This window comes from Leopardus geoffroyi, chromosome B3, assembly GCF_018350155.1.
Source record: "Leopardus geoffroyi isolate Oge1 chromosome B3, O.geoffroyi_Oge1_pat1.0, whole genome shotgun sequence".
Classification (NCBI taxonomy): domain Eukaryota; kingdom Metazoa; phylum Chordata; class Mammalia; order Carnivora; family Felidae; genus Leopardus; species Leopardus geoffroyi.
The window spans coordinates 119,982,052-120,008,853 of NC_059337.1; the positions used below are offsets into that span (position 1 = coordinate 119,982,052).

The 26,802-nt window shown below is 39.2% G+C and overlaps 1 protein-coding gene and 1 pseudogene across 3 annotated transcripts in view; one reads left to right on the forward strand and one right to left on the reverse strand.

Annotated features, from left to right (window-relative positions):
• YLPM1 (YLP motif containing 1) overlaps positions 1-26,802 on the forward strand; it is a 76,205-nt gene that overhangs the window by 21,279 nt on the left and 28,124 nt on the right. For all 3 annotated transcript variants that reach the window (XM_045448249.1, XM_045448251.1, XM_045448250.1), the window contains exons 5-11: positions 9,008-11,128; positions 13,753-13,873; positions 21,413-21,833; positions 21,946-22,038; positions 22,258-22,453; positions 23,123-23,241; positions 24,144-24,298. In XM_045448249.1, the coding sequence (XP_045304205.1) occupies positions 9,008-11,128; positions 13,753-13,873; positions 21,413-21,833; positions 21,946-22,038; positions 22,258-22,453; positions 23,123-23,241; positions 24,144-24,298 (3,226 nt within the window). The remainder of the gene's footprint in view (positions 1-9,007; positions 11,129-13,752; positions 13,874-21,412; positions 21,834-21,945; positions 22,039-22,257; positions 22,454-23,122; positions 23,242-24,143; positions 24,299-26,802) is intronic.
• Positions 18,108-20,312, reverse strand: LOC123582035 (annotated as a pseudogene).

Below are 26,802 nucleotides of genomic sequence, written 5' to 3' on the forward strand. Positions count from 1 at the left end.
TGGGCTGACAGCAGGGAGCCTGCTTGGGATTCTCTCTCCTCGTCTCCCTCTGCCCCTCCCCCACTCGTGCTCCCTCTCTCTCAAAATAAACACTTTTAAAAGATTTTTAAAAAAATTACTGTAGCTTTGTAATAAATCTTGATACCTCTTAGTGTAAGTCCTCCAGTTCTGTGTTTCTAGATCAGAGGTTGGCAAACTTCTTCTGTGAATGGCCAGATGGTAAGTATTTTTAGGCTTTGTAGGCCATGTTTGGTCTCTATCACTTATTTTTCTTTCTTCCTTTTGTTTTTCACATTTAAAAATGTAAAAGATCACTCTTAACTGGATTTGGCCTTGGAGCCATGGTCTACTGACCCCTGATCTAGATTGTCTTGATTATTCTTGGTCCTCTCTGTTTCCCATGTAATGCTTAGAATCAGCTTGTCAGTTTTCAGAAACCTGCTGGAATTTTGATGAGCGTTGCATGGAATCTGTTGACCATTTTGTGGAAGAATTGACATCTTTGTAATATCTAGGCTCCTGATTGGTCATACATACTTTTTGATTGGTTTTCGGATTATAATTGTGGACCTCTTCTATTCTGTAGCTGTCTTATTTGGATTAGCAAGGGACTGTAAACAATACAGTTTTACTCTGTGCTTCCATTTGCCATGGTTGTTCCTATTTATAGCAATTACTTTTTGGAGGGAGAGTTTTGACTTTAGGGTTTTAGTTATGCATATTAGAAAATACTTAGAAAAATCATCTCGCATGAAAACTAAAAGGGCAGGAATTTGACTCCAGAATTTAATATTTTGTAATTCTCATGGTCAGCTGATTTGAGTATGTTTATGTAAATATCGTGATAATAAGACATTTGTATTTCTGCGCATACCTCTTAAGTTTTTATACCCACTTAGGGTCTATTTTTTATGTTAAATCGTGAAATTTTTATACATACCTCTAATGTTTTCATACCTAGCTTTAGGGTTTTTGTTTTTTAGAAGTTTATGAAATACCTAACTGTATACAAATTTTCTAAATATTTAAACACCAAATATTTGTTTTACTTTTCATCTAACCAATGGGCAATACATGTGTTTTTCTGTGATTGTATTTAGTGAATATATGCTATGTTTGTACTTTATTTCAAATGTTTTTATATGTTAAAAAGGTCATAGCATTTCATTGTATTAATGTAAACATGGCTAATTTTTGTGCATATTTTAAAATTGAGTATCTTAATATATTTATTCCAAAGGCTTTAAAATTCTTTCATGAATACAAAAGGTTTTGATAGTCTAACATTTTGTTACATCCTTGAACTTTGAAAATTTGAAAGTGCAGTATTGATAAATAATTGCCATTTATATGTAGTGTTGAAAGTATATTTCAGTTGGTTTTTTTCTGACCCCCCAAATAAAAATAAAATGATGACCCTTGGCTGTTGATCAGCAATTTAATCTGAAAGCAAAGTACCCTATCCTGTCATGGAAATTGCATATTATATGTGCAGGCATGAGGCTTGCAGTAGTGAGTTAATGATCTTTTACAACCTTGTCACCATGTTCTCTTTTCCTTATCTGTACGTTGTTTAGTGCCTCTTGCTTCCTTTATCTTTCCCTCTGGCCATTCTGTATATGTGCTCTTCTCTTTGTTCAGAGTTCCTTTCCTGCCAGTTTTTGCTTTACTAATTCCTAGTGCAGGGAACACTTCAGTAATTATGTGTTGAAATCCTTTGGTGAGTCAGACAAAGGGGATACCTCTGTAAACAAGGCCAGCCGTCATGTTCCATTTTATCAAGTTATTTTCTAAGTTTTAAGTAAATTAAATTGTTGGTTTACCTGTCTCACTCTTCCCTTGGACTATGAACTCCTTGAGTTAAGTATCCATTTATTTCCAGCACTAACATAGTACCTGACAGATGTTCAGTAACTGTTACTTATGCTGGAATGTCTCAGTTATGGATGAAATTCTCAAGGCATTCACAAATTGGTTAGGAAGGCAGTTTGTTTATATTCAAAATTTGATTATAATATTAGGTAACGAGTTGACAAGGGTTCTTACTGACTCTACCTTGTGGAGAATAGTCTCCTCTTAGCACTTTCATGAACTGATCATTGCTGAATTGAATCCAAAGCAGATGGTTTTACACAACTTTAATGATCTAAGGTGTTTTTCCAGGCACTTTGAGTTAATAAATGGCACTTCAAGAAATGGAACGAAACCCTCACAAGCCCTGAAACAGTATCATATATGGCTAAATAAGTAAATAAGTGGTCTCCCTCTTTAGTATTGTGGTGTGTCCTCTGATAAGTCTCTAGTCAGCTCCTGTCCCTGTGCCCAACAGTAGCTGTGCCAAGCCTTCACTGCTGTGCAGAGACCATCTGCACTCTTGTCTCCACAAACATTTTTCTTTCGCTTTGTATCTTTAATTTAGATTCCTGCCTCCCAGAGGAAATCGAGACTTTCAGGCCCAGTGAAACTCACTTCCCACCCTTGTGTTTACCTTACCTTATTATCCTCATCTTTCTTCTTCTAGTCTCAGAAGAAGCTCTTCTTTCTCCCAGTTAGGGCTAATCTCTCTGTGTCACTTAAATTCATTTTACATTTTTATCAAAGTGGTACATACGTAGTTTTCAGAAATCAAGAAAAACAGCCAGCCACTGCCCCAAGCCACCCTAGATGTGTTTTCTAATGACATCTTTTCGTTCTTTAGCTGTTTCTTTTGGTAGTTACCTTCCTATCACTAAAAAATATGTTGCTGCTTTCTTGAACTTCCACATTTTAAACGTTATATATTTACTCCCAGTTCTAACAGAGATTTGCTTCTTCCACTACTCTAACCCCGTATGTCTAATACGTGTCACTGTTTTTAGATAAGTAAACAATGTTCACTGTAGAGATAAGCAGTGTGTTATAATTATATTTCCTTTAGTGTAATGACTTTTCTAGAATTTCCAATTGTCTTCTTGAAAAATCTTTAAAATAATTCTCCAACCCTAGTCCCAAAAGCACCATCTCTTTTTCTCTTGAGGTGATCTCTCTCCCATATTTATGCATCTTCTTGCTTTTCACCTGGCTGGGTTGGCTGCTTGGTTGCTTTCAAGATCTGCCATATGGCTGTTACTCCAGCATTTCCCTTGATTACCCTCCTGGATTGGATTCACTGTTTACTGAATGTCATGGCTTCCTGTTTGTGGTTTAGTGCCTCTTTTTCCCAGAGTGCATGCTCAAGTAACTTAGTAAGAAATTGTGGTTTGGAGGCAAATTGTCTGAGTCTTGTGTGTCTGAAATGTTTTTATTCTAACCTCACACTTGATTATAATTTGGGTATAGACTTTAAAGTCAAGCATTTACAATTTTTTAATTTATTTAAACTAAAAACAAAATTAGTTCACCCATTTCTCCTATGCCCACCCCTGCCTCTGGCAACCACCAATCTGTTCTTTGTATCTATGAGTTTGGCTTTTATCTGTTTGTCTGTCTATCTATCTATCTATCTATCTATTTATTTTTAGATTCCACGTATAAGAGAAATCAGTATTTGACTTATTTCACTTAGCATAGTACCCTTAAGGTTTATCCATATTGTCATAAGTGGCAAGATTTCATTCTTTTTTGTGGCTGAATAATATTCATGTGTTTGTGTGTCTGTGTTACACATACATACATATGTATACACATACCACAGTTTTTTTATCCATTCTTCCATTGATGGACCCTTAGGTTGTTTCCATATTTTGGCTGTTATAACTCATGTGCAGTGAACATGGGATGCATATATCTCCTCAAGTTAGTTTTCTTGTTTTCTTCAGATAAATATCCAGAAGTGTAATTGATGGATCATCTGAGGGTTCTACTTTTACTTTTTTGAGGAGCCTTCATACTGCTTTCCATGTGGCTGCACCTGTTTACATTCCCCTCAACAATATACAAGGTTTCTTCTTTCCATATCCTCGCCAACACTTATTATTTCTAACCTTTTTGAAAACAGCCATTCTCACAGGTGTGGGGTGATAATTGTGGTTTCGATTTGTATTTCTTGGCTGATGAGTGATGATGAGTCTCTTTCCATGTGTCTCTTGACCATTTGTACATTGTCTTTGGGAAAATGTCTATTCAGGTCCTCTGCCCATTTTAAAAACAGATTATTTGTATTTTTGCTAGAGTTATAGGAGTTCTTTATATATTTTGATCAGTAGCCCCTTATCAGTTATAAGATTTGTAAGTATTTTCTCCCATTCGGTAGGTTGCCTTTTCGTTTTCTTGATGGTTTTCTTTGCTGTGCAGAAGCTTTATAGTTTGATGTCATGCCACCTGTTTATTTTTGCTTTTATTCTCCTTGCTTTTGATATCAGATTCAAAAAACCACTGCCAAGGCCTGTGTCAAGGAGCTTACACCTATGGTGTTTTTCTGGGTTTTGTCCTAGGAGTTTCATGGTTTCAGGCCTTACGTTCAAGTCTTTAGTCCATTTTGAGTTAATTTTTGTGTAGTGTGAGATAACACTGTAGTTGCATTCTTTTCTACATGACTCTTCACTTCTCCGGTATCATTTATTGAAAAAACTGTCCTTTCTCCATTTTATATTCTTGGCTCCTTTTCATAAATTAATTGACCATATACACATGGGTTTATTTGGGGGTGCTCTGTTCTGTTCCATTGATCTATGTGTCTGTTTGTATGCCAGTACCATACTGTTTAATACCATTTATGTACTATATAGTAAAGTTGAACATAATTATTCCTCAAAAGTTTAGGATCACCATTCTGTTTTCTTCTGCCAGTCAATATAGGTGCTATACTGTTCTGATTCTCTTCCTTTTTAGATGATGTCTCCCTATTGCTAGAAACTTTATTCCCTCCTGGTATTCCAAAATTTCATAGTGGTTTTTTTGTTTGTTTAGTTTTAATAGTTATACTTATTATTTACTAAGCTAGACCTTTTCTGTCTGAAAATTAGAGTCTTTTAACTCTTAAATCTTTCTATTTCTTCATTAATTTTATTTTTCTTGTTTTCTGTTTTTCTGGAACTCCTCATTAGTAGGTTTTTGGACCTGCAGGGTTGATTATATTTGTCTCTTTTTCATTTGATTGTACTTTCTGAGATACTTCTAATCTTTTTATTGCATTTTATTTGGAGAATTTTTAAATTTTTGTGCCGTTTTCTTGGTTCTGATCAAGTTTTATTCTTGATTTATATTTACCGTATCTCATTATGAATCTTTCTGAGGATATTATTTGAGGGTTTTTTAAAAGTTATCTTCTGTTTTTTGCATTATCTCTGTTTTTTCTCCAGATTTATGACCCATTTACCTTCGGTCTCTTCCTTCCATTTTGGAGACATTCCTCAAGTTTCTAGTGATCCTTGGTTGTCCATTTATATTTAAGAGCAGGGGACACTGACAAGCTAATTGGAAGCTCTGTGTGCATATGAGGCGCTCATCAACTGTTGATGCGCCCAGTCAGCAGATTCAGGCCTTGCTTATGTGGTAGGGCAGAGAACTGCCAATGTTAGAGGACCCTCGGATTCAAGAATATAGGGACATTCATCCCAGAGAAAGTCTAGTTGATGGTTCTGAATATAGATTTTAATTTACACGTTTTTAGCCCCAAGTCTTACCCCTGTCCTTCCCCAGCACCTCTGGTATCTGAGAATTCTGACTCTCCCTGGGTTTCTGTGGGCAGACCAGCCCCGTTTTGATTGTATCTCCTTCTACCAGCATTCTAAACTCCAGCTTCTTCTTGCATATGTTACCACTCATGTTTGCCCTTTGTCTTCCAGAATTTAAAAACCATTTGCTGGCGGTCCCCTTTCTGTTTATAGTCAATTTATGTATATTGACATTCCTTGTGATGACTCTGTGTGGTGTCAACTTGGCTAGCCTATAGTACCTTTCATAGAGTTCCCTTATGTGTTTCTGATTAGGGTGGGACATAAAGAGATTTTTTCATCTGATGTGAAATATTTATCCCTGAACAACTAAAAAAAAAAAAAAAAAAGATTCTTACCTGTTTCCCAGGAAAGGATATATAGTCCCTTTCATCTTTTTGTCTTTGGGAAAATCTTCATTCTTCTCCTAGCTGGTTCACGTTCTCTCTTTGATACTCTGTAATTGAAATTCTGAGATATAGGGGCACCTGGGTGGCTCAGTTGGTTAAGCATCCACCTTTGGCTCAAGTCATGATCTTGCAGTTTGTGTGTTCGAGCCCCTCATCAGGCTCTGTACTGACAACTTGGAGCCTGGAGCCTGCTTCATACTGTGTCTTCCTCTCTCTTTCTCTCTCTCTGCCCCTCCCCTGTTTGTGTGCCGCACCTCCCTCTGTCTCTGTCTCTCTCTCTCTCTCTCTCTCTCTCTCTTTTTCTCTCTCTTTCTCTCTCTCTCTCAAAAATAAACATTAAAAAAATTAAATTCTGAGATATAAAATTAACTATTATTAATACATCTAATGTTAGAGGATGACAAAGAACGATCAACCAAGGACATTTAACTAATACATGTGTATGTATTTAAACATATAGTATCAAATTAAGGAAGAAATACTTGTAACTATTACAGTCCTGCTTTCTGCAACTGGTCATGTAACCATAGTTGGTATTTATAACTATATTCTTCCACTACACGTTTCATAGTCCCTTTGTTCTCAACATGCATTTCAGTTGGTCCTCGTTTTTTGCCTAGTGGAGTGACCCAAACCTTCATTCTTGAAAGGTCTGGGCTCTTGACAGTCCTGCCTGGATTGAGTTATTGTAGTTTTCTGTTGACTTTGATCACAGGACATGAAAGCGCTGAGAGGTGTTCTAGAGGCTCTCCGTTCCAGACATCTTCCTCCGTACCCTCATTGTGTACTAGTGACCCAATTTCCCCTTGCAACTCAGGACCAATCACTACCAGCCAATGTAGTTACTTCTTTCTTGGCCTGTTTATTCAGAACCCAAGTAGCCAGGTGGCAGTCTCAAGTTGAATTTAATGGAGTTACTGTGGTGTTTCCTGATGGAAGCATTCTTCCTTTGAAACTAAGACTTCTAGACCAGCAAAAAGCCTAATGTCAACAGGGATAGGAAATAAATATTCTCCTGAAACTGAATTTAGCATTCTTCATTGATTTCCCAAACAAATGAAAGAAAAACTCTCTGTTTCTCATTAAAAACATGAAAGGCATCATCATCCATTTAGTCGCCTAAGCCAGGAAAATTGGAATTGTCCTAAATTTTTCCCTTTCTATTATCATTTTAATTTCACTTGTTAGAAAGTCCTATCCATTTTACCTTTCTTCACATCTTTCACTTTTATCTCCTTCTCTACATCCTCATATCAGTCACTGCGTTAGAACAGGCTTCACTTTAACTTACTCAAGTTGTAGAAACAACCTACGGTAAACTTCTCCTACCTATCTGCTACTTTTCTGCTAGAGGAATCTTTTAAAAATCAGACCATCTATAGTGGCTCTAAGTCTCATTAGGTAATTCCTAACTTCTTACCCAGCTGAATTAATTCATTGGTGGTAACAGAGATCTGAAGTCCTACGCTTTAATAAGTTAAAGGCTTATTCTCTTTTAGCACTTATATGATGACTCTACAGTGTCAAGAATCCAAGTTCTTTCTGATTTGTTACTTCTCATCCCCTAGTATATTGCCCTTATCTACATGGTCCAGGATGTTTCACCACCATGTCAGAGCCAGCATGAAAAGGAGATGGTGAAGAGGAGGATGTGCCCTTCCCTTTGAGGCTATAACCCGGAAGAAGCTGTCGGTCATTTTCACTCTCAGCCCAGCCAGAACATGTCTACAAGTTTTAGCTACAGGAGAGTTTGGGAAAGAGAATCTTTAGTCTCGCTAGCTTTGTGTCCAGCTAAGAATGAAGAAGCTCAGATACTTTAGGAAAAGGGGGAATGCATATTAGAGGAGCACCAGTAGTCCCTGCCACACAGAGTGTACAAGGTCTTCTGGAGCTCGATTCTTGCCTACTCTTTACCTTATCTCTTTGTTCCCTACCTTTCCACTCCTTTCCCAGCTTTCCTACTCTCTTTGCTTGAGCCATGTTTGCATTTCCAGACTGCTTTGCTGGTGTGTGTTTCTCTGCCTTTCCTCATAATGCTTCCTTAACCTTAGATGTCCTTGCCACCCATTTCCCTTATCTCCAACGCACTCTGTTAGCCTAGACTCAGAGAATTTGTCTTTCAAGACTTAATTTAAGCATCATCTATTATATAAAGCCTCTATTGGACAGCACCCCCTCCCCCCTTACCCTGGTAGAATTGACCATCCGCTCCTCTGTTGCCCTTGTTGTATGCAGATACATACTTCTGTCATTGCACCTTTGGGCATTTATTTATACTTAGATTCTCTTTCTCCTTGATTGTAAACCCTTTGAGGCACAGATGACATTTTATTTGTATATCCCCTAGGTGTAGTATAGCTAGACAGACAAGGAATGTAAATATTTTCTGAATGGGCGAGTGGGTCCGTAGCAAATTGTCAGGGCACTGTCCAGACTTTAAAATATCAGGGCACATTCTTAAGATATAGCTGGCTACTGGCTTTTTGAATTTTTGTCCAGTAGTCCAGGTGATAATGTTAGCTCCAACAATATTTATAATCATCCTATATTATCTTGTTAGTTGTTTCCTACTTAGATTTGAGTTATATTTTAATTCTGAAAGTACTCTCAGAGTTAGCCGTGGCACTTTTTCCCCCATTTAAGATGAGTGGGCTTTTCTGTCTACTAAGTCACAATACTTATGATTGCTTTTTAACAATTTAGTGTATCAGTGACTTGCTGCAGGAGTTGTTTTGGAGTGGATGATAATAATACTGACATGATTTCCAAAGCCTGTCCTAAGACCTTCTGAGCACTGCCACTTTAGCATACCGATTCTAAGATAGATACCTCAGGATTTAATGACTGAAAGAGTCATTTTTGTAAAACAGATTCTAAGGCAAGATTGCCTTAAATATTCTTACATGGAGAATATTTTTTTTTCTGCTTTACTGTCTTGAGTAATATCTTTTGTTTTACTTGTAGATTTGATGGTCCTCGAAGATTTGAGGATTTAGGGTCAAGGTGTGAAGGACCGAGACCCAAAGGGCCTCGTTTTGAAGGAAATCGCCCCGATGGGCCAAGACCCAGATATGAAGGTCACCCAACAGAGGGCACTAAAAGCAAATGGGGAATGATTCCCCGGGGGCCAGCATCTCAGTTTTATATTACCCCCAATACATCCCTCAGTCCTCGACAGAGTGGACCACAGTGGAAAGGCCCCAAGCCAGCTTTTGGACAGCAACATCAGCAGCAACCTAAGTCACAAGCAGAACCTCTTTCAGGAAACAAAGAACCATTAGCAGACACCAATAGTAACCAGCAGAAGAATTTTAAAATGCAGTCAGCTACATTTTCCATTGCTGCAGATATAAAGGATGCCAAGGCGGCTCAGTCAAATGAGAATCTAAGCGACTCTCAACAAGAGCCACCTAAAAGCGAAGTCTCGGAAGGGCCCATAGAGCCTTCTAATTGGGACCAGAATTCTCAAAGTATGGAGACTCAAATGGACAAAGCCCAAGCTGTTACTCAGCCTGTACCCCTTGCAAATAAACCTGTACCTACTCAATCTACTTTTCCCTCAAAACCAGGGGGGATGGAGGGAGGAGCAGCATTGACAACATCATCATCATTAACTGCAGATAATGATTTTAAGCCTTTGGGTATTGGTCTGCCCCATTCAGAAAACAACCAAGATAAAGGGCTGCCTCGGCCAGATAACAGAGATAATAGGTTAGAAGGCAATCGAGGCAGCAGCTCATCTTACAGAGGTCCTGGGCAAAGCAGAATGGAAGACACACGGGATAAAGGACTAGTAAATAGAGGTCGAGGTCAGGCAATCAGCCGTGGCCCAGGGTTGGTCAAGCAAGAAGACTTTCGTGATAAGATGATGGGTAGACGAGAAGACAGTCGAGAGAAGATGAGCAGAGGAGAAGGCAGCCGGGACAGAGGGTTGGTGAGGCCAGGAGGCAGTCGGGAGAAAATGCCAGGTGGTCTGCAAGGCAGCCAGGACCGGGGTAGAGCTGGCAGCCGAGAAAGGGGACTACCTCGGAGGGCTGGCAGTCAGGAGAGAGGACCTCCTCGAAGGGCTGGGAGTAGGGAAAGAGTACCACCACGAAGAGCTGGGAGTAGGGAGAGGGGACCACCTCGAGGGCCTGGCAGTAGGGAAAGGGGACTGGGAAGACCAGATTTTGGTCGTGACAGAGGTCCATTTAGACCAGAACCAGGAGATGGTGGGGAAAAAATGTATCCATATCACCGAGATGAGCCTCCTAGAGCTCCATGGAATCATGGAGAAGAGAGAGGGCATGAAGAGTTCCCATTAGATGGTAGAAATGCTCCAATGGAACGAGAAAGACTTGATGATTGGGATAGAGAGAGATACTGGAGAGAATGCGAACGTGACTATCAAGATGATACACTAGACCCATATAACAGAGAGGACAGGTTCTCAGCACCACCATCTCGATCTCATGATGGAGATAGACGAGGCCCTTGGTGGGATGATTGGGAGAGAGATCAGGATATGGATGAGGACTACAACAGGGAAATGGACAGGGACTTGGACAGGGATGTGGATCGGATTGGAAGACCCATGGATATGTATGATAGAAATTTGGATAATGAGTGGGACAGAGATTATGGGAGACCACTGGATGAACAAGAATCACAGTTTCGTGAACGGGATATTCCATCTCTTCCACCTTTACCACCCCTCCCACCTCTTCCACCTTTGGATAGATATCGGGATGATAGATGGAGAGAAGAAAGAAATCGAGACCATGGGTATGATCGAGATTTTCGTGATAGGGGTGAGTTGAGGATCCGAGAGTATCCAGAAAGAGGAGATACATGGCGGGAAAAGCGAGATTATATCCCTGACAGAATGGACTGGGAAAGAGAACGGTTGTCAGACAGATGGTACCCATCTGATGTGGATAGACATTCCCCCATGGCGGAACATATGCCCTCCTCACATCATTCTTCTGAAATGATGGGGTCGGATACAAACTTAGACTCTGACCAAGGCCTTGGAGGGGTAATGGTTCTCAGTCAGAGGCAGCACGAAATCATTTTGAAAGCTGCACAAGAACTGAAAATGCTTCGGTAAGTTGACTACTTAAGATTTTCTTTTAGTCAAAACCGCATTCAGACTGCTCTTTTTTAAAGTGATGCGATGTATGTGAATGGAATCGTTTTGCTTCAAGTTCTTGTAAATTTTAATTTATATTTCTGGCCATTCAGTGCTGCTTTAGGGTTAGGAAATGTATTTTGGAACTGTGTTAATTGTAAGCCTATGTCCTGAAATGTGAAAGTTTGGTAGCCATTCTTGGCTTTTATAGATGTGTTGCTGACATATCATGCCTGTACATGTTTCAGTGTCAAACTTCAACTCTCCAGTGCTCTGGATTTCACAGAGCTCATATGTAACATCCTTTTTTTTCCCCAGGAGGCATTTTGTTCTTTGGTATTAGATCTTATAGACTTCATATTCACGTATCTTTGATAAAACTTTGGAAAGTGCTGTAAGGTTTTTCCTCTGTTGAAGCTCCGAATGGTTTACCTGAAAGCGTCCTCAGATTTGGCTAACTGCTGATACTTTCTTTCTGGGGTGTTTTATCTTTTCCTTATAACTAAAAGCAGATATCTCTACTTGAGGATGTTACTTATTTCTACATAATCAAATATTTTCTTTGTGAAATGGAGAATAAAATTTGGATTTCTTGATTTAAAATCACCTCTGTATAAGTATCTATCTAATGCTTCCCAGGGAGTAATAATTAAAAAAAAAAAAAAGAAGAAGAAGAAGAAGAAACATTGCATGCTTACTGTGTGCCAGGAACTGTACTGAATACTGAATACTTTGTGTATGTTCATTCAATCCCTAAACCAACTATGTCCTGAGATAAGAATTTAGCAGTCATTGATAGATTGTAAGCTTTTTGAGTAAGTTCTTAGGAATGAGCAATGTTTTGAGAAAATAAATTAATGGTTAGGTTTTGACATATTCCAGTGTATTGTGTTTCCTTCATTTTTCAATTCTGGTCTATGTTTGTGGATTGTACCGATTGAAATCATAACTGAAGCTTTATGACTAGAAAAGTACAATGAGGAAAAATCCCTGTAGGTAAAGATGAAAGATCCGGTGCCTCAGGCAGCACAACAGATTTCTGTCTATAGAAGATATGCTCTGAGAGATTTTACTTTTCCAGATTACTCATGAAGAAGATGTGGAAAGCATGATAGAGAACGTTTAGTTACCACACCATTCACTTTTAAATTACAGACGCCTTTAACTTAACACCCACCATGTGCTGGGCACGGTGCTAATAATTTAGCCTACATTGTCTCAGTCTTCCTGTCTCAGATCCTTTTATCTCAAAGGCCTGCAATGATAAGTAGACATACCCTGCTTCACAGGTGACACTAAAGCTCAGAGAGGTTAAGTCCACTTGGCTAATCAGTGGCAAACCCAGAATTTGAACCCAGTCTGTCCAGCTCTAAAATCTGTTTTGTTTATGGAGAACACCAAGCTGGTTAGTGTTCCCAAACTGCCAAGTTTTCTTTCCTTTTCTATTTAAAATTTCCTTTTCATCCGTTATTACTTTGTATAGAAAACCTTTTGATAAAAGGTGCTTCTTCTTCATCATCCTTTTTTTAAGCTCTTTCTAGGCAACATAAGCATAACTAAAATATATGAAGTGATGGATAAGAATTATCATAGTTGAATACAAGTAAGCTATGTTGTATTGGTGTGAAGTCATAATATGATTTACATGAGGTAGAAAATAAACTTTTTTGACCCTTAGTTTGTGTCCATTTGGGGCACTACATCCAGTGTAGGAAGAAAATTGTAAAAAGTCTAAAGAGGTTGTAGTAGATGTACACCTGTTTATGGTGGGCATTGTAAGGAAAACTCAAAAAAAAAAAAAAAAAAAAAAAAGGAAGGAAGGAATTGGACCAGAGAATTCAAGAAAAGCATGAAGAGTTTCATGAATCCTTTTTAGGAATATGAAGTGTTGTTTTTAAAGGTATAGACTGACATTAGCTCTCACTGGGCCATAAACTAAAGTGCCCACAAGAACCAGACAGGTAACTATAATGAGTGAAAGTGGGCCAGGGTAACTCTACCGAGTGTGGTGAGGACTATAGCAACCCGCTTCATCTAAAGTGGACGGCCATCACTCCAGTCAGCTGATTGTTGGCATGTGGGGACATAGACCCATTGTTACCAAATCTCTTTACAATTTGAATTTATATGTGAAATATTTTGCTTCGTAAATAACAGCAGCTAATTCAGATTTTAAAAACTGATGAGAAAGCCAATTAAAAAACAAACAAACAAGAAACTTTGTAGGCCGTATTTGGCCACCAGTTTGCAACCTCTCACCTAGCGAGAGAGTATTGAACAAGGAAAATAGTGAGAGAACTTTTTGGTCAATGAAAGAAAAAGGTGACCAGTAGATGCTATTTTAGAATAGACTAATGAGGCAGGTTGTGGAACCTGTCCTTGAATAGGTTTAGTAATTTATAGTCATTTATAGGTTGTAGAAGACTAGTCAGTTAGCTACATAAAGGCAAGAGAGTGTTACTCTGGAGATGCCCTGGGGGCACCATAGAGGGTTTTGGAACAGGGTTCTTAAGATCTCTTTGTCTTTGATATCAGTTGTAGTCACTGGGTCTGGAGTAAACATGCCTTAATGTACAATGGCAATTTTATTTGTTCACAGGGAACAGAAAGAACAGCTTCAGAAGATGAAAGACTTTGGGTCTGAGCCACAGATGCCTGACCATCTGCCACCCCAGGACTCGAGGTTGCAGAATGCATCTTCAAGGCCTGGAATGTACCCGGTATGGAAAAACGTGTGCTCGGGAAATGAAATGATTCCTACTTTGTATGTTTGTATGTTGTTTGATTTTTTTCCCATTGTAATAGGTATAAATTTCCTCTATAAAAAATGTAAATTTGCGGTGCCTGGGTGGCTCAGTCAGTTAAGTGTCCGACTTCAGCTTGGGTCAGGATTTCATGGTCAGTGAGTTCGAGCCGCATGTCGGGCTCTGTGCTGACAGCTCAGAGCCTGGAGCCTGCTTTGGATTCTGTGTCTCCCTCTCTGCCACCCCCCCCACCCCCCGCCCCACTCATACTCTGTCTCTCTGTGTCTCTCAAAAATGAATAAATGTTAAAAAAAATTTTTTTTTTTTTTAATTTTTTTTTTTCAACGTTTATTTATTTTTGGGACAGAGAGAGACAGAGCATGAACGGGGGAGGGGCAGAGAGAGAGAGGGAGACACAGAATCGGAAACAGGCTCCAGGCTCTGAGCCATCAGCCCAGAGCCCGACGCGGGGCTCGAACTCACGGACCGCGAGATCGTGACCTGGCTGAAGTCGGACACTTAACCGACTGCGCCACCCAGGCGCCCCTAAAAAAAATTTTTTTAATGTAAATTTGGGAAAAGTAAAAAGCTAATGGTAATTGGCCTTTGAAAATCTTTTAAATGTGGTCAAAAGTGTGACAGCCACTTTTTCCCCCTAGGTTTTGATAAATACACCAAGCACACCTGAGCTACATGGCTTCATGTTCACACAAGTGTAGAATTTTCCTAATAATCTCTTTTGTTGAAATGGTCCTGTTTTTCATCTGGGCAGTGCAGAGGCCCCTTATGAGCCCGCCTCCTGTGAGCCTCAGAGTCTCCCCACTGCCTTGGGCTACTGGTTCCTCAGCTAGGGAAGGGATCAAGCATCATGCTCTAGTTCAGGCAGTAAAGTTCTGTGAAAGGTTTGTGTGATCAGGTTCTCCCTTTGTTTTGCGTTCATTGTTGTTGTTGTTTGTTATTTTACCTTTAAGCCAGTGATGACCTTTAAAAATGTTGTCATGCAAATAACTTTATAACAACACAATGAGAGGGAAAACCCAAATCATTTCATGAAATTAACTCTTCACTTTTCAATGTGCCTTTTCATCATAACACATAGTCTAACACAAAACAGATTACATAGTTGTCACCAATGACCACCATGATGTTGCCTCCCCATATCATATCTCCTGACTTGTGTGTGCATCTGTCTGCCTCCAGCGTTTCTCTCTGGATGTGTCTCCTGTCAAACTCAGCATATTCAAAATGGACCTCAGTAGCATTTTCCATTAACCTTGTTCTTTCTCCTCACCATCACCTACTCACCCAAACTGGAAACCTGAAAGTCAGCCTTAACTGTTTACTGTGTCCTGCCCTTCCGTATCCAGTCATTCTTTTGATTGATTTTACTACCTTTTTAATATTGTTCAAATATACTGTCCTCCATTTCCCCACAACCTCAGTTTTGTCCTTCATCAGTTCTTGCCTAGATTATTTCAGAAACATCCCAATTCATCTCTCCATCTCATTCTCCTCTGATCCATTCTCCATTCTGCTAGAGTGATTATTTTATTGTATTTTTGAATCAAATTTTGAGGTATAGTTTACATATCTTAACTCACTTTAAGCCCACTCATTTTAAGCCTACAGTTTGAGTTTTGACAAATATAAAGAAGAACAAAATTTCTATCACCCCAAAAAGTTCTCTAGTGCCACTTTGTACCCCTACACTTCACCTTAGGCAGCACTGATGGGACTTCTGGCCAAAGTGGACACTTAATTTTTTTTTTTTTTTTAACATTTATTATTGAGAGACAGAGAGACAGAGCATGAACATGGGAGGGGCAGAGAGAGGGAGAGACACAGAATCTGAAGCAGGCTCCAGGCTCTGAGCTGTCAGCACAGAGCCCCACGTGGGGCTCGAACTCACAAACCATGAGATCATGACCTGAGCCGAAGTCAGATGCTTAACCAACTGAGCCACCCAGGCGCCCCAAAATGGACATTTAAAAACATAAATCTCACCATGTTGCGGGCACCCTCGCTTTAGAATGCTGTATTCCCCGCTGCTTACGTGATAAAATCTAAAGTCTTTTGCATGACCCTTTATGTTTCTCCTGAGCTGGCTTGACCTCTGCTTACCATTACTTGCTCTTCTCCTCCATTCCACTCTGCCTTCCTTCCACTTGGAGCTTCTTACAACTGTGCGAGTGTGCCAGACTCTTAACTTCCCCATGCCTTTGCACGTACATGTTGTTCTCTAAACCTAGAGTTTCTTTTCTTTCTCTTATCCTCTTCTCCAACTAGTTAATTCTTGTTCATTTTTTAGAAGTCAGCTTTGTATCTTCTCTTCCCCTTGGGTAAGATGGTTGCCTTCACATGTACCCCTGTAACATCTTGTACAAGCTTCTGTCATAGCCATTATCCTATTGTATTTTGTCTGTTACCTTGTCTGTCTTTCCTTCTAAACAGAGCTCCTAATAATAGGAACTGGGTCTTTTATCTTTGTATCTCTTAGCAAATAGTTGAAACTCTAGATTATAGTTCCACATTTCTGCCTTATTCACTTAACAAGTCAAAAACATTTTTCATATTCCTACATACTTTATTACTTTTGATGCATAATTTATTAAAACTCTTCCACTTCTGTTGGACATTTGCTTCTAATCCTTCAGTCTTATTATTAATATAACTTCAGTGAATGTCTTTGTATCAAGTTCTTACTCTAGGTAACTTATTTTTTAAAAACAAAATTTCATGTTTATTTATTTTTGAGAGAGAGAGACAGAGCGTGAGCTAGGGAGGGGCAGAGAGAGAGAGAGAGAGAGAGAGAGGGAGACATAGAATCTGAAGCAGACTCTGGGCTCTGAACTGTCAACACAGAGTCTGACGTGGGGCTCAAACTTATGACCTATGAGATTATGACCTGAGCCAAAGTCAGATGCTTAACCAACTGAGCCACCCCAGGTCCCATAGATAACTTCTTAAATGTTAAGATCTCCAAAATCCCAAAGTAGGATATTTCAGTTACAGAATAAGGACATTTTTAATGATTCCTGGAATATAGCTAATGGCTCTCTAAAATAGTTGTATAAAGGGGCTCCTGGGTGGCTCAGTCTGTTAATCATCCAACTTTGGCTCAGGTCATGATCTTGTGGTTCGTGAGTTCGAGCCTCGCGTTGGGCTCTGAGCTGTCAGCACAGAGCCTGGATCCTGCTTCAGATTCTATGTGCCCCTTTCTCTCTGCCCCTCTCCTATTCACACTGTTTCTCTCTCTCTCTCTCTCTCTCTCTCAAACATAAACATAAAAAACATTTTTTTTAAATAGTTGTATATGGGGCGCCTGGGTGGCGCAGTCGGTTAAGCGTCCGACTTCAACCAGGTCACGATCTCGCGGTCCGTGAGTTCGAGCCCCGCGTCAGGCTCTGGGCTGATGGCTCAGAGCCTGGAGCCTGTTTCTGATTCTGTGTCTCCCTCTCTCTCTGCCCCTCCCCCGTTCATGCTCTGTCTCTCTCTGTCCCAAAAATAAATAAATGTTGAAAAAAAAAAAAATTTAAAAAAAAAAATTTAAATAGTTGTATAAAATGTATGCTAGAGCCTTGCAAGCACCAGCTACTTGATATTTTTGGTCGATTTAGTAGCTTTAATAAAATGTTTTAATATGTATTTTTGATAGTGAACACGAGTATTTTTCCATATCATATTTCTTCTTGTAAAAATTCTATTTTTGTCCTTTATCCATTTGTCTGTTTGACTTGTAAGGTTTTTTTTCTTACCAATTTATATTACTCTTTTTCTTTTAAGTTTATTTATTTGGAGAGAGAGGGAGAGAGCACTCACATGAATGGGGGAGGGGCAGAGAAAAAGGAGAGAAGGGACCCAAGCAGGCTCTGTGCTATCAGCACAATGCTGGGCTCGATCCCAGGACTGTCAGATCATGACCTGAGCCGAAATCAAGAGTCAGATGTCTAACGAACTGAGCCACCCAGGCGCCCCATTCTTAATATACTGTAGATAGTAATTCTCATATAAATACTGTAGGGATTTTTTTTTTTTTTTTTTTTTTTTTACAAATGTATCTATTGCTTTCACTGTGTAGTGTAAAGAAAACACTTTTATTTATAGACATAATCTGAAGAGTTCTTAAGATATTTGGAACAGGTCTGGATAGCTGTACTCCAGACACCATAGTTTTTGTCCTATATTAGCAATTTTTTAGAGTGCTACAATCAAATGTTTACCCTTAGGTAGCAACCATTTGTCTTTTACTGTGGGTTGTAGTGACCTCTAGTTAAACAATGTTCCTTACATAATGGCCAAATCCCTTTTGTTACCCAAAAAGTTTGTTCTTAAAGTACAGCCCATACATGAGTAAATAGGTAAGTAACGTATATTGTTGGGTCTCGAAGGTCTAAAATAGCTGTCAATGAAAAACAAACCAGAAACAACGAACTAAGAGAAAAGGATAATGAGTGTTCGAATCAGGCTTGCAGAGATTAAAATAAAATTTGACATTTGGGTTTCAGCATTGAGTAGATAGGACCTATCTGTCAAGAGATTCTACTGTCTCCTTAATACACATTTCTATTGACATTCGGTGATTGCTTTGGGAAGACAAATGCAAACATTGCACACGACAGTGGCACTTCCTCTTGGAGAGGTTACTAAATGTCCCATTCAGTTTCTTTGTTTTGTTGTTTCCTGGGGCTGATGTTGTGTGTTGGTACTAGTCTTGCCACAGACTACTGTTGTCAACCAGACAACAGAATTACTCATGGAGGTTTTGGTTTTTAATTAATGCCAGGATCTCCCCCTACAGAAATTCAGTAGATGTAGGGTGGGCCTGGGACATTTATATCTCAAGTGGCTAGCACCCTACTTTTTAAGGAGAAAAAAGAGAGGGTGATACATTGGTGGGAGGGTGATAGTGTTGAGGACAATTTTTTTAAGTGGGTATTTTATTTATTTGTACTTAAACCTATAAACCAACCAGCCAAACTGATACTATTACCATGATACGTTAAAATACAAAACATCTTTCTGCAAATAACTAGAATAACGAAGAAATTAGGAGTTGTAGTAAAATAACACAGGGGGCAGAGGAAACCAATGAAGCACATTATAGCTTGACCCTTCATCATAACATTTGAGGTTACTAATAAGTAAAGCCTCACAAACTCAGAAAATACAAGTAATCCTTCATCATTTGTCTTTGTATTTTTACTTCCTATTCTTGAAGTTGGATTCTAGAACCTAAAGATATCCAAATTAGTGTTATATCTAGTTACTTGTAGCCAGAAGCATCTTTTATCATGTTGTCCATAGCAGCCAATGCTACTGAAACCTCTTCGATTAGATTCCAATCGTACCTTCTCAGTTGAAACAATAAGCATAATGGGATACAATATCAAGGCAGAGATACAGGACCCTAAAAGACAAATCGTAAGAGAAGTAATACAGCCACTGCCCAAACTGAGATTGAATAATATACTCATCATGTCACACATCTTCAGGTTGTGTGTTCACAGAGTACTTTGGGAATAAACCTATTACTTGCTGGGTACTAAGATGCTTAGCACTTTAATAAAGTGCTAAATATTAAGTAACATTAATTAATATTTAATTAATTAACTAATATCAAAAAATATTTAATAAAGCATTTTACACTATGGCTTTCCCCAGCAGTTTCTAAGATGGACTCCAAGTCACTGACAGAATTTTGCTGGAACTGGATCTGGGATTGCAGGGATTCCTCTCCACAGTTGTGGAGCTGACTATTCCAGGCTTGGGGGCACCAGGTCTAACTGTTCCAGAAATGGTTGCTCCAAGACTGGCTGTTCCAGGTCTGGTTACTCCATATTGGAAGGTTTCCAGAAGTGTTCGTCAGGTATCCCCGGTGATAGGAAGAGAAGCCTGGGTATTCTGTAGTTGCTGAGCCATTCTGAGTCATACTATTGCTGTTCTTTGGCCAGTTCTGCCACCTCTTACATTTCATTCTCTGGTTCTGGGACCAGGATTTAACCTGCTTATAGCTAAGGTTTGGAATGTTGGGAAGTTCTTGCATCTGCTGGAGACTGAGGTATTTCTGTCTCTGGGATCTGTCATTGAGTACATATAGCTGGGTCTGAGAGAACACGGTTCTGATCTTCTGTTTCTTGCCCTGGGCCATATCTTCCTTCTTCACTGTGCTCTCCTCTACAAAAGTGGGTAGTGGTTTTACTCTGGGACTGGTGGAAGAAACGAAGCTGTCCTGAATAAGCAGACCATGGAGGAAGGAAGAGGAGAGACGGTCTCTGTGTAGGGTATCTCAGCAGATGACATGCAAGGATGCATAATTTTCTTCAGGCCCATAAATCTCAGGCATTGGAGAAGAGTCCCTAGAATTGGGTGCTTCAGGGCAAGGAGGGCACTGGGCCTGAACTGGATCCACATTCATGTTGCTGAACTGAAGGTAGAAGGAAAAAAAAAAGAGAGCAAGATTATAAGAAAGGCCCAGGTTTACATATCGAGGTGGAAGAACTTAGAGAAATATGAAGATCTCCAGATGTAAGAGTGTCAGAAGGATGGGAATGAAGTGGGTCACCACCGCAATGGCAGGAGCCAGCCAGTCCAATCTAGCGAAAGGTCGAGGACAATTTTTGATAACCTAATTGAGGTATAATCTACATACCATATAATTTGCCCATTTTAGGTGATTTTTAGTAAATGTACTGAGCTGTGCAACCATCATCTATTTCCCTAATGACTAATGATGTTGAGTGTCTTTTCAAGTGCTTATTGGCCATTTGTGTATCTTCTTTGGAGAAATCTCCAAATTTTTTGTGGATTTTTTTTTCTATTATTTCTCTGACTATTAAATTACACTAATTTTTCAAATTTTAAATACAGTTCCCTTATTAGATACATGATTTGCATATTTCTCTCCAATGGTGTATTTTGTTTTATTTGATTATTATTTTTTTTTTAATTATTTTTTTTTTTTTAGCGTTTATTTGTTTTTGAGACAGAGAGAAACAGAGCATGAATGGGGGAGAGTCAGGGAGGGGGAGACACAGAATCTGAAACAGGCTCCAGGATCTGAGCTGTCAGCACAGAACCCGATGCAGGGCTCGAACTCACGGACCGCGAGATCATGACCTGAGCTGAAGTCGGATGCTTAACCGACTGAGCCACCCAGGCGCCCCTGATTATTATTTTTTTAAGTTTATTTATTTTGAGAGAGCTAGAAGGTGCGCTAGTGGGAGAGGGGCAGAGAGAGAGGGAGAGAATCCCAAACAGGCTCAGTACTATCAGCGCAGAACCCGATGTAGGGCTCGAACTCCCAAACTGCAAGATCACACCCTGAGCCAAAGTCGGACACTTAACTGACTGAGCTACCCAGGCACCCCTCCAATGGTGTATTTTAAGACACAAAAAGGTTTTAAAAAGAAAAAAGAACTTTTTCTTGTATGGACGGAAAATCGGGTTTTAATTTCTACCGACGTGTGAGAACATGATGGTATGCTCCTCCACTAAACCATTTACCCTATTCTCCAGCCTCCAGGGGCCTATAGACCACCCCCTCCTATGGGTAAACCACCAGGAACAATTGTAAGACCCTCTGCTCCACCAGCAAGACCATCTGTTCCTGTGACCAGGCCGCCTATCCCAATACCACCACCACCACCGCCTCCTCCTCCACCTCCACCTCCTCCGCCAGTAATAAAGCCACAGACTTCAGCTGTGGAACAGGAGCGCTGGGATGAAGATTCTTTCTATGGCCTCTGGGATACAAATGACGAACAAGGACTGAATTCAGAATTTAAACCAGAACCTGGAACAATCCCATCTGCTCCAGTGTTACCACCCCCACATGTTCACCCTCCCATCCCCCCTCCTGGCCCAATGCCTATGGGTCTGCCACCGATGTCCAAACCACCCCCAGTGCAGCAGACTGTTGATTATGGCCATGGCCGAGGTGAGTAATGGTGACAGCTTTGTATTTGGGATTCTTAGGAAATCGTGAGCTTCAGCTTTGTCTTCTTTAGGCTTCATTCTTACAGTGTTTTATCCCTGATTTGGTTCACCAGATATGTCCACTAATAAAGTTGAACAGATACCCTATGGAGAAAGAATAACTTTGCGCCCAGATCCACTACCTGAAAGATCAACTTTTGAGACAGGTAGGAGTCCCAGAGAGATCAGTATTTTTAAACCTTTTAGGACCTAATTATGATGTGATTTTGATAAGGTTATCTGGGCCTCCCTTTAATATAGCTGAAAGATTCATAAGTTGAATTTAGGACAATAATTTACACTAGCTCTAAAGTTAGATTTGCACTTTTCTGCTTTTATTTCAGAAAAGGGATATAGCTCTTACTTTGTACTACTTGTTTTTGTAGAACATGCAGGCCAACGTGATCGTTATGATAGAGACAGAGACCGTGAGCCTTATTTTGATCGTCAAAGTAATGTCATGGCAGATCATCGAGATTTCAAAAGGGATCGAGAGACACACAGAGACCGAGAACGGGATCGTGGTGTTATTGACTATGACCGGGATCGATTTGATAGAGAACGCCGACCTCGAGATGATAGGTACGTGTTATGAAAAATACCTTTTTGCCAGGTGTACAAATTACCATAGACTTAAGTTCAGCAAAAGTCATTGTATCTAAGGGAAATTTGGTAAATGATGTATACTTCTCATACATGTGTGTGTAATTTGGAGAAGGAAAAGCAGTTCCAGACCAATCTGCAGGAAACTAGATGCTTGAGTTTTATGAGCTTGAATTCCAGAGAATTAAATGGGAGATGGAGATAGCCTGTAAGGAAAGGAAATAGTATTGTCAATAAAGGTACAGTCATTACTTCATTAGTAGGTCAACAACGTATTTTTGCAGTTCATGAGCCCTTTAGACGTCTGTGTGCAAGGCAGATCTAAATGGAAAAGTGGGGCACCTGGGTGGCTCAGTCGGTTAAGCATCTTGATTTCAGCCCAGGTCATGTCGTGAGATCATGCCACGTGTTGGGCCCCCCTGTGCTGAGCACAGAGCCTGTTTATGATTCTGTCTCTCCCTCTGTCTCTGCCCCTCCCCCCTCAAAAAAATAAAAGGAAAAGCAAAATAAAAATAAAAATATTGACTATGTGTAGTAGCTACCCATGGAGAAAATTGGGCAGATAGTGGTATTGCATTGTAATACAGAGACCTCCTTTTTTCGTTTTTTTTTTTAAATTTTCTAAAGTACTTCCTGTTACACCTCTAGGACTCAGTCATATCGAGACAAAAAAGACCATTCCTCATCTAGAAGAGGGGGATTTGATAGGCCATCCTATGACCGGAAGTCTGACCGACCAGCCTACGAAGGACCATCCATGTTTGGAGGTAGAACAAGTGCCTTATTAACTATGAGGATGTTGAGAATACAGACCACTGGAGATGTTTCCCCTATAGCTGTGGATTTAAACTTTCAGAATAAAATGAATGCACTGATTTATCAGAGATGGGAGCATTATCATCAAAAATAGCAATGTAATTAATGAAAGAAAACATAAATTGTTCTTTGGTATTATTAAAGAAGTTTTGGAAAATAGAAACAAAATCAGTTATAATCCCACCTCCTACCATACCACAACAACTATAATTTTGTATGTTTCTTCTCATTCTCTTTTCACGTATGTATTAATGAAGTTGTAATCAAAGTGTAAATAGAATTTCTTTATCATGTTTATTCTCAGTGATACGTAACATTTTTCTGTATGTAAACCTATTATAATAATGGTTCTATGATATACCATTGAGTGGATAAAGTAGAAGACTCTTATTATTGGACATTTAGGTTGCTTTTTGTTTTTCACTGTTATACACCTAAACCAAAAATGCATACCTATTTGTAAGAACAAGCTTTCCTAAGCTAGTAACTCTTGTTCTTAAAACTGTAAAACCAGAAGTTATAGACAGACTGTAAGTCATACTTGGGACTATCGGCAAAGTATGTATTATTCTCCTATGTCCTGTTGCTTAACTTTTTCCCTAAATTTAATACAAAGATGAAGTCAGTATTTTTCAGAACATTTTATTTGCCCAAAATCATATACCTAAATCTTTTCATTTTCTTGATTTCAAGAAATGTAAGTTTACATTACTTTAAACTTTCTCTGATTAAGGTTTAGAAGTGGCCTCCAAATCATCTCATGAATTTTATTACCTTAGGATGACTGAAGAGAGTTAAAATTTTAAATAATTACCATATAAATAGTAATTTTGTTCAATTGCTGAAATCCTAGGAGAACGAAGAACTTATCCAGAGGAGCGAATGCCCCTGCCAGCTCCTTCACTAAGCCACCAGCCACCTCCAGCCCCACGGGTTGAGAAGAAACCCGAATCTAAGAACGTAGATGATATTTTGAAACCACCTGGCCGAGAGAGCAGACCTGAGAGAGTGAGTCCTGTGTAGTTGACTAGCTTTCTTGCAAATCAGAAGCTATCAGGAGATCTTTTTAATACCCTGAACGTAATTTCTCTACTTTTCTGTGACATGGTAATAATATCAGATTCAAGGCATCTTATCATCTACAAGTCATCATATAAATTCATAAATTGCCTACCCTATAGAATTTAAGAAATTAGAACTTAATTGCTTGGCAAGAAAAGATGTTGAAAATTTTAGAAAACAATTCATAAGAACTTCATTAACTGCATTTTGAAGAGGGGAGGAGGGGAAGTGGATTTGGTTCTATGGTATGTGGAACAAAAAAAGGGAGAATTAGGAGACTTGATTTATTTGGGCTTATTTTCCTTGTGACCCCTAAATATCTATGTTCTTTATTTTGTTTTCTTTCGTTTTAATTTTAATTCCAGTTAGTTAATAGTGTTACATTAGTTTCAAATGTACAAGATAGTGATTCAACAATTCCATGCATCACCCGGTGCTCGTCATAACACTTGCACTCCTTAATCCCCATCACCTATTTAACCTATCCCACCCAAGCCCCCTTCCCCTCTGGTAACTGTTAGTTTATTCTCTATACATAAGAGTCTGTTTCTTGATTTGTCTCTCTCTGTTTCTCTTTTCTTTTTCCCCTTGCTCGTTTGTTTCTTAAATTCCACATATGAGTGAAATCATAAGGTGTTAGTCTTTCTCTGACTTATTTCACTCAGCATTATACTCTCTTGCTCCATCCATGTCATTGCAAATAGCAAGGTTTTATTCTTTTTTATGGTTAAATAATATTCCGTAATTTATATAAAAATGTATATGTATGTATTTATATATGTGTGTGTGTATTTATATATATATATATATATATATATATATATACACACATATATATATAAATGTATGTTATATATATACCATATCTTATTTATACATTCATCTGTTGATGAACACTTGGGCTGCTTCCATATCTTGGCTATTGTAAATAATACTGCTATAAACATAGGAGTGCATGTATCCCTTTGAATTTATGTTTTTATATTCTTTGGGTAAATACCAGTAGTGTTATTGCTAGATCCTAGGGTAGTTCTATTTTTAACTTTTTGAGGAACCTGTATACTGTTGTCCACAGTGGCTGCACCAGCTTGCATTTGCATCAACCCTGCACGAGGGTTCCTTTTGCTCCACATTCTTAAATTTTTTTTTTTTTCAACGTTTATTTATTTTTGGGACAGAGAGAGACAGAGCATGAACGGGAGAAGGGCAGAGAGAGAGGGAGACACAGAATCGGAAACAGGCTCCAGGCTCCGAGCCATCAGCCCAGAGCCTGACGCAGGGCTCAAACTCACGGACCGCGAGATCGCGACCTGGCTGAAGTCGGACGCCCAACCGACTGCGCCACCCAGGCGCCCCCCTTTTGCTCCACATTCTTGCCAACACCTGTTGATTCTTGTGTTGTTGATTTTAACCATTCTGACAAGTGTCACATGCATACATTCTTAAATTTATATTGCAGAATATTTAGATTCTGTTTCAGTAAACTGATGCTAGAGATTTCCATCAAATATTTTGACTACATATGATTATATAAGTCATTGTTGTAAAGTCTATTTCATCTATTATTAGTATAGCTATTCCAGCTTTCCTATGGTTGTCTGTTTGTATGATTTCTTTTTTTGCATCCTTTAATTTTCAGTCTATTTGTCTTTGAATCTAAAGTATGTCTCCTTTAGGGAGGTGGGTGGGGGGTGGGCTAAATAGGCGTTGGTATTAAGGAGGGCACTGGTTATGATCAGCACTGGTTATGATGAATCACTAAATTCTACTCCCGAAACCAATGTTACACTATATGTTAACTAACTAGAACTTAAGTAAAAAATTGAAAATACAAAATAAAGCATGTCTCCTTTAGAAAGCACAGCATATAGGGGCGCCTGGGTGGCGCAGTCGGTTAAGCGTCCGACTTCAGCCAGGTCACGATCTCGCGGTCTGTGAGTTCGAGCCCCGCGTCGGGCTCTGGGCTGATGGCTCAGAGCCTGGAGCCTGCTTCCCATTCTGTGTCTCCCTCTCTCTCTTGCCCCTCCCCGTTCATGCTCTGTCTCTCTCTGTCCCAAAAATAAATAAACGTTGGAAAAAAAAATTTAAAAAAAAAAAAAAAAAAAGAAAGCACAGCATATAGTTGGATCAAGTTTTCCATTCACATTTTATTGTTATTATTGATATAGTTAGCTTAATTCCGTTTTTGTATTATTCAATTGTATAGAGCTAAAACTGACTTTTGTATATTGATCTTATATCCTGCAACATTGCTAAACTCTTTTATTCTAATTAATTTTTAGTGGATTCCCTAGGATTTTTTATATATGAGGTCATGTCATCTGCCGATAGAGAAGGTTTAACTTCTTCTTTTACAATCTGAATCCTTTTTTTCTTTTTTTAACTCCCTCGTTGTCTGGCTAGAACCTCCAGTACAGTGTTGAATGGATGTGGTGAGAGTGGACATCTAT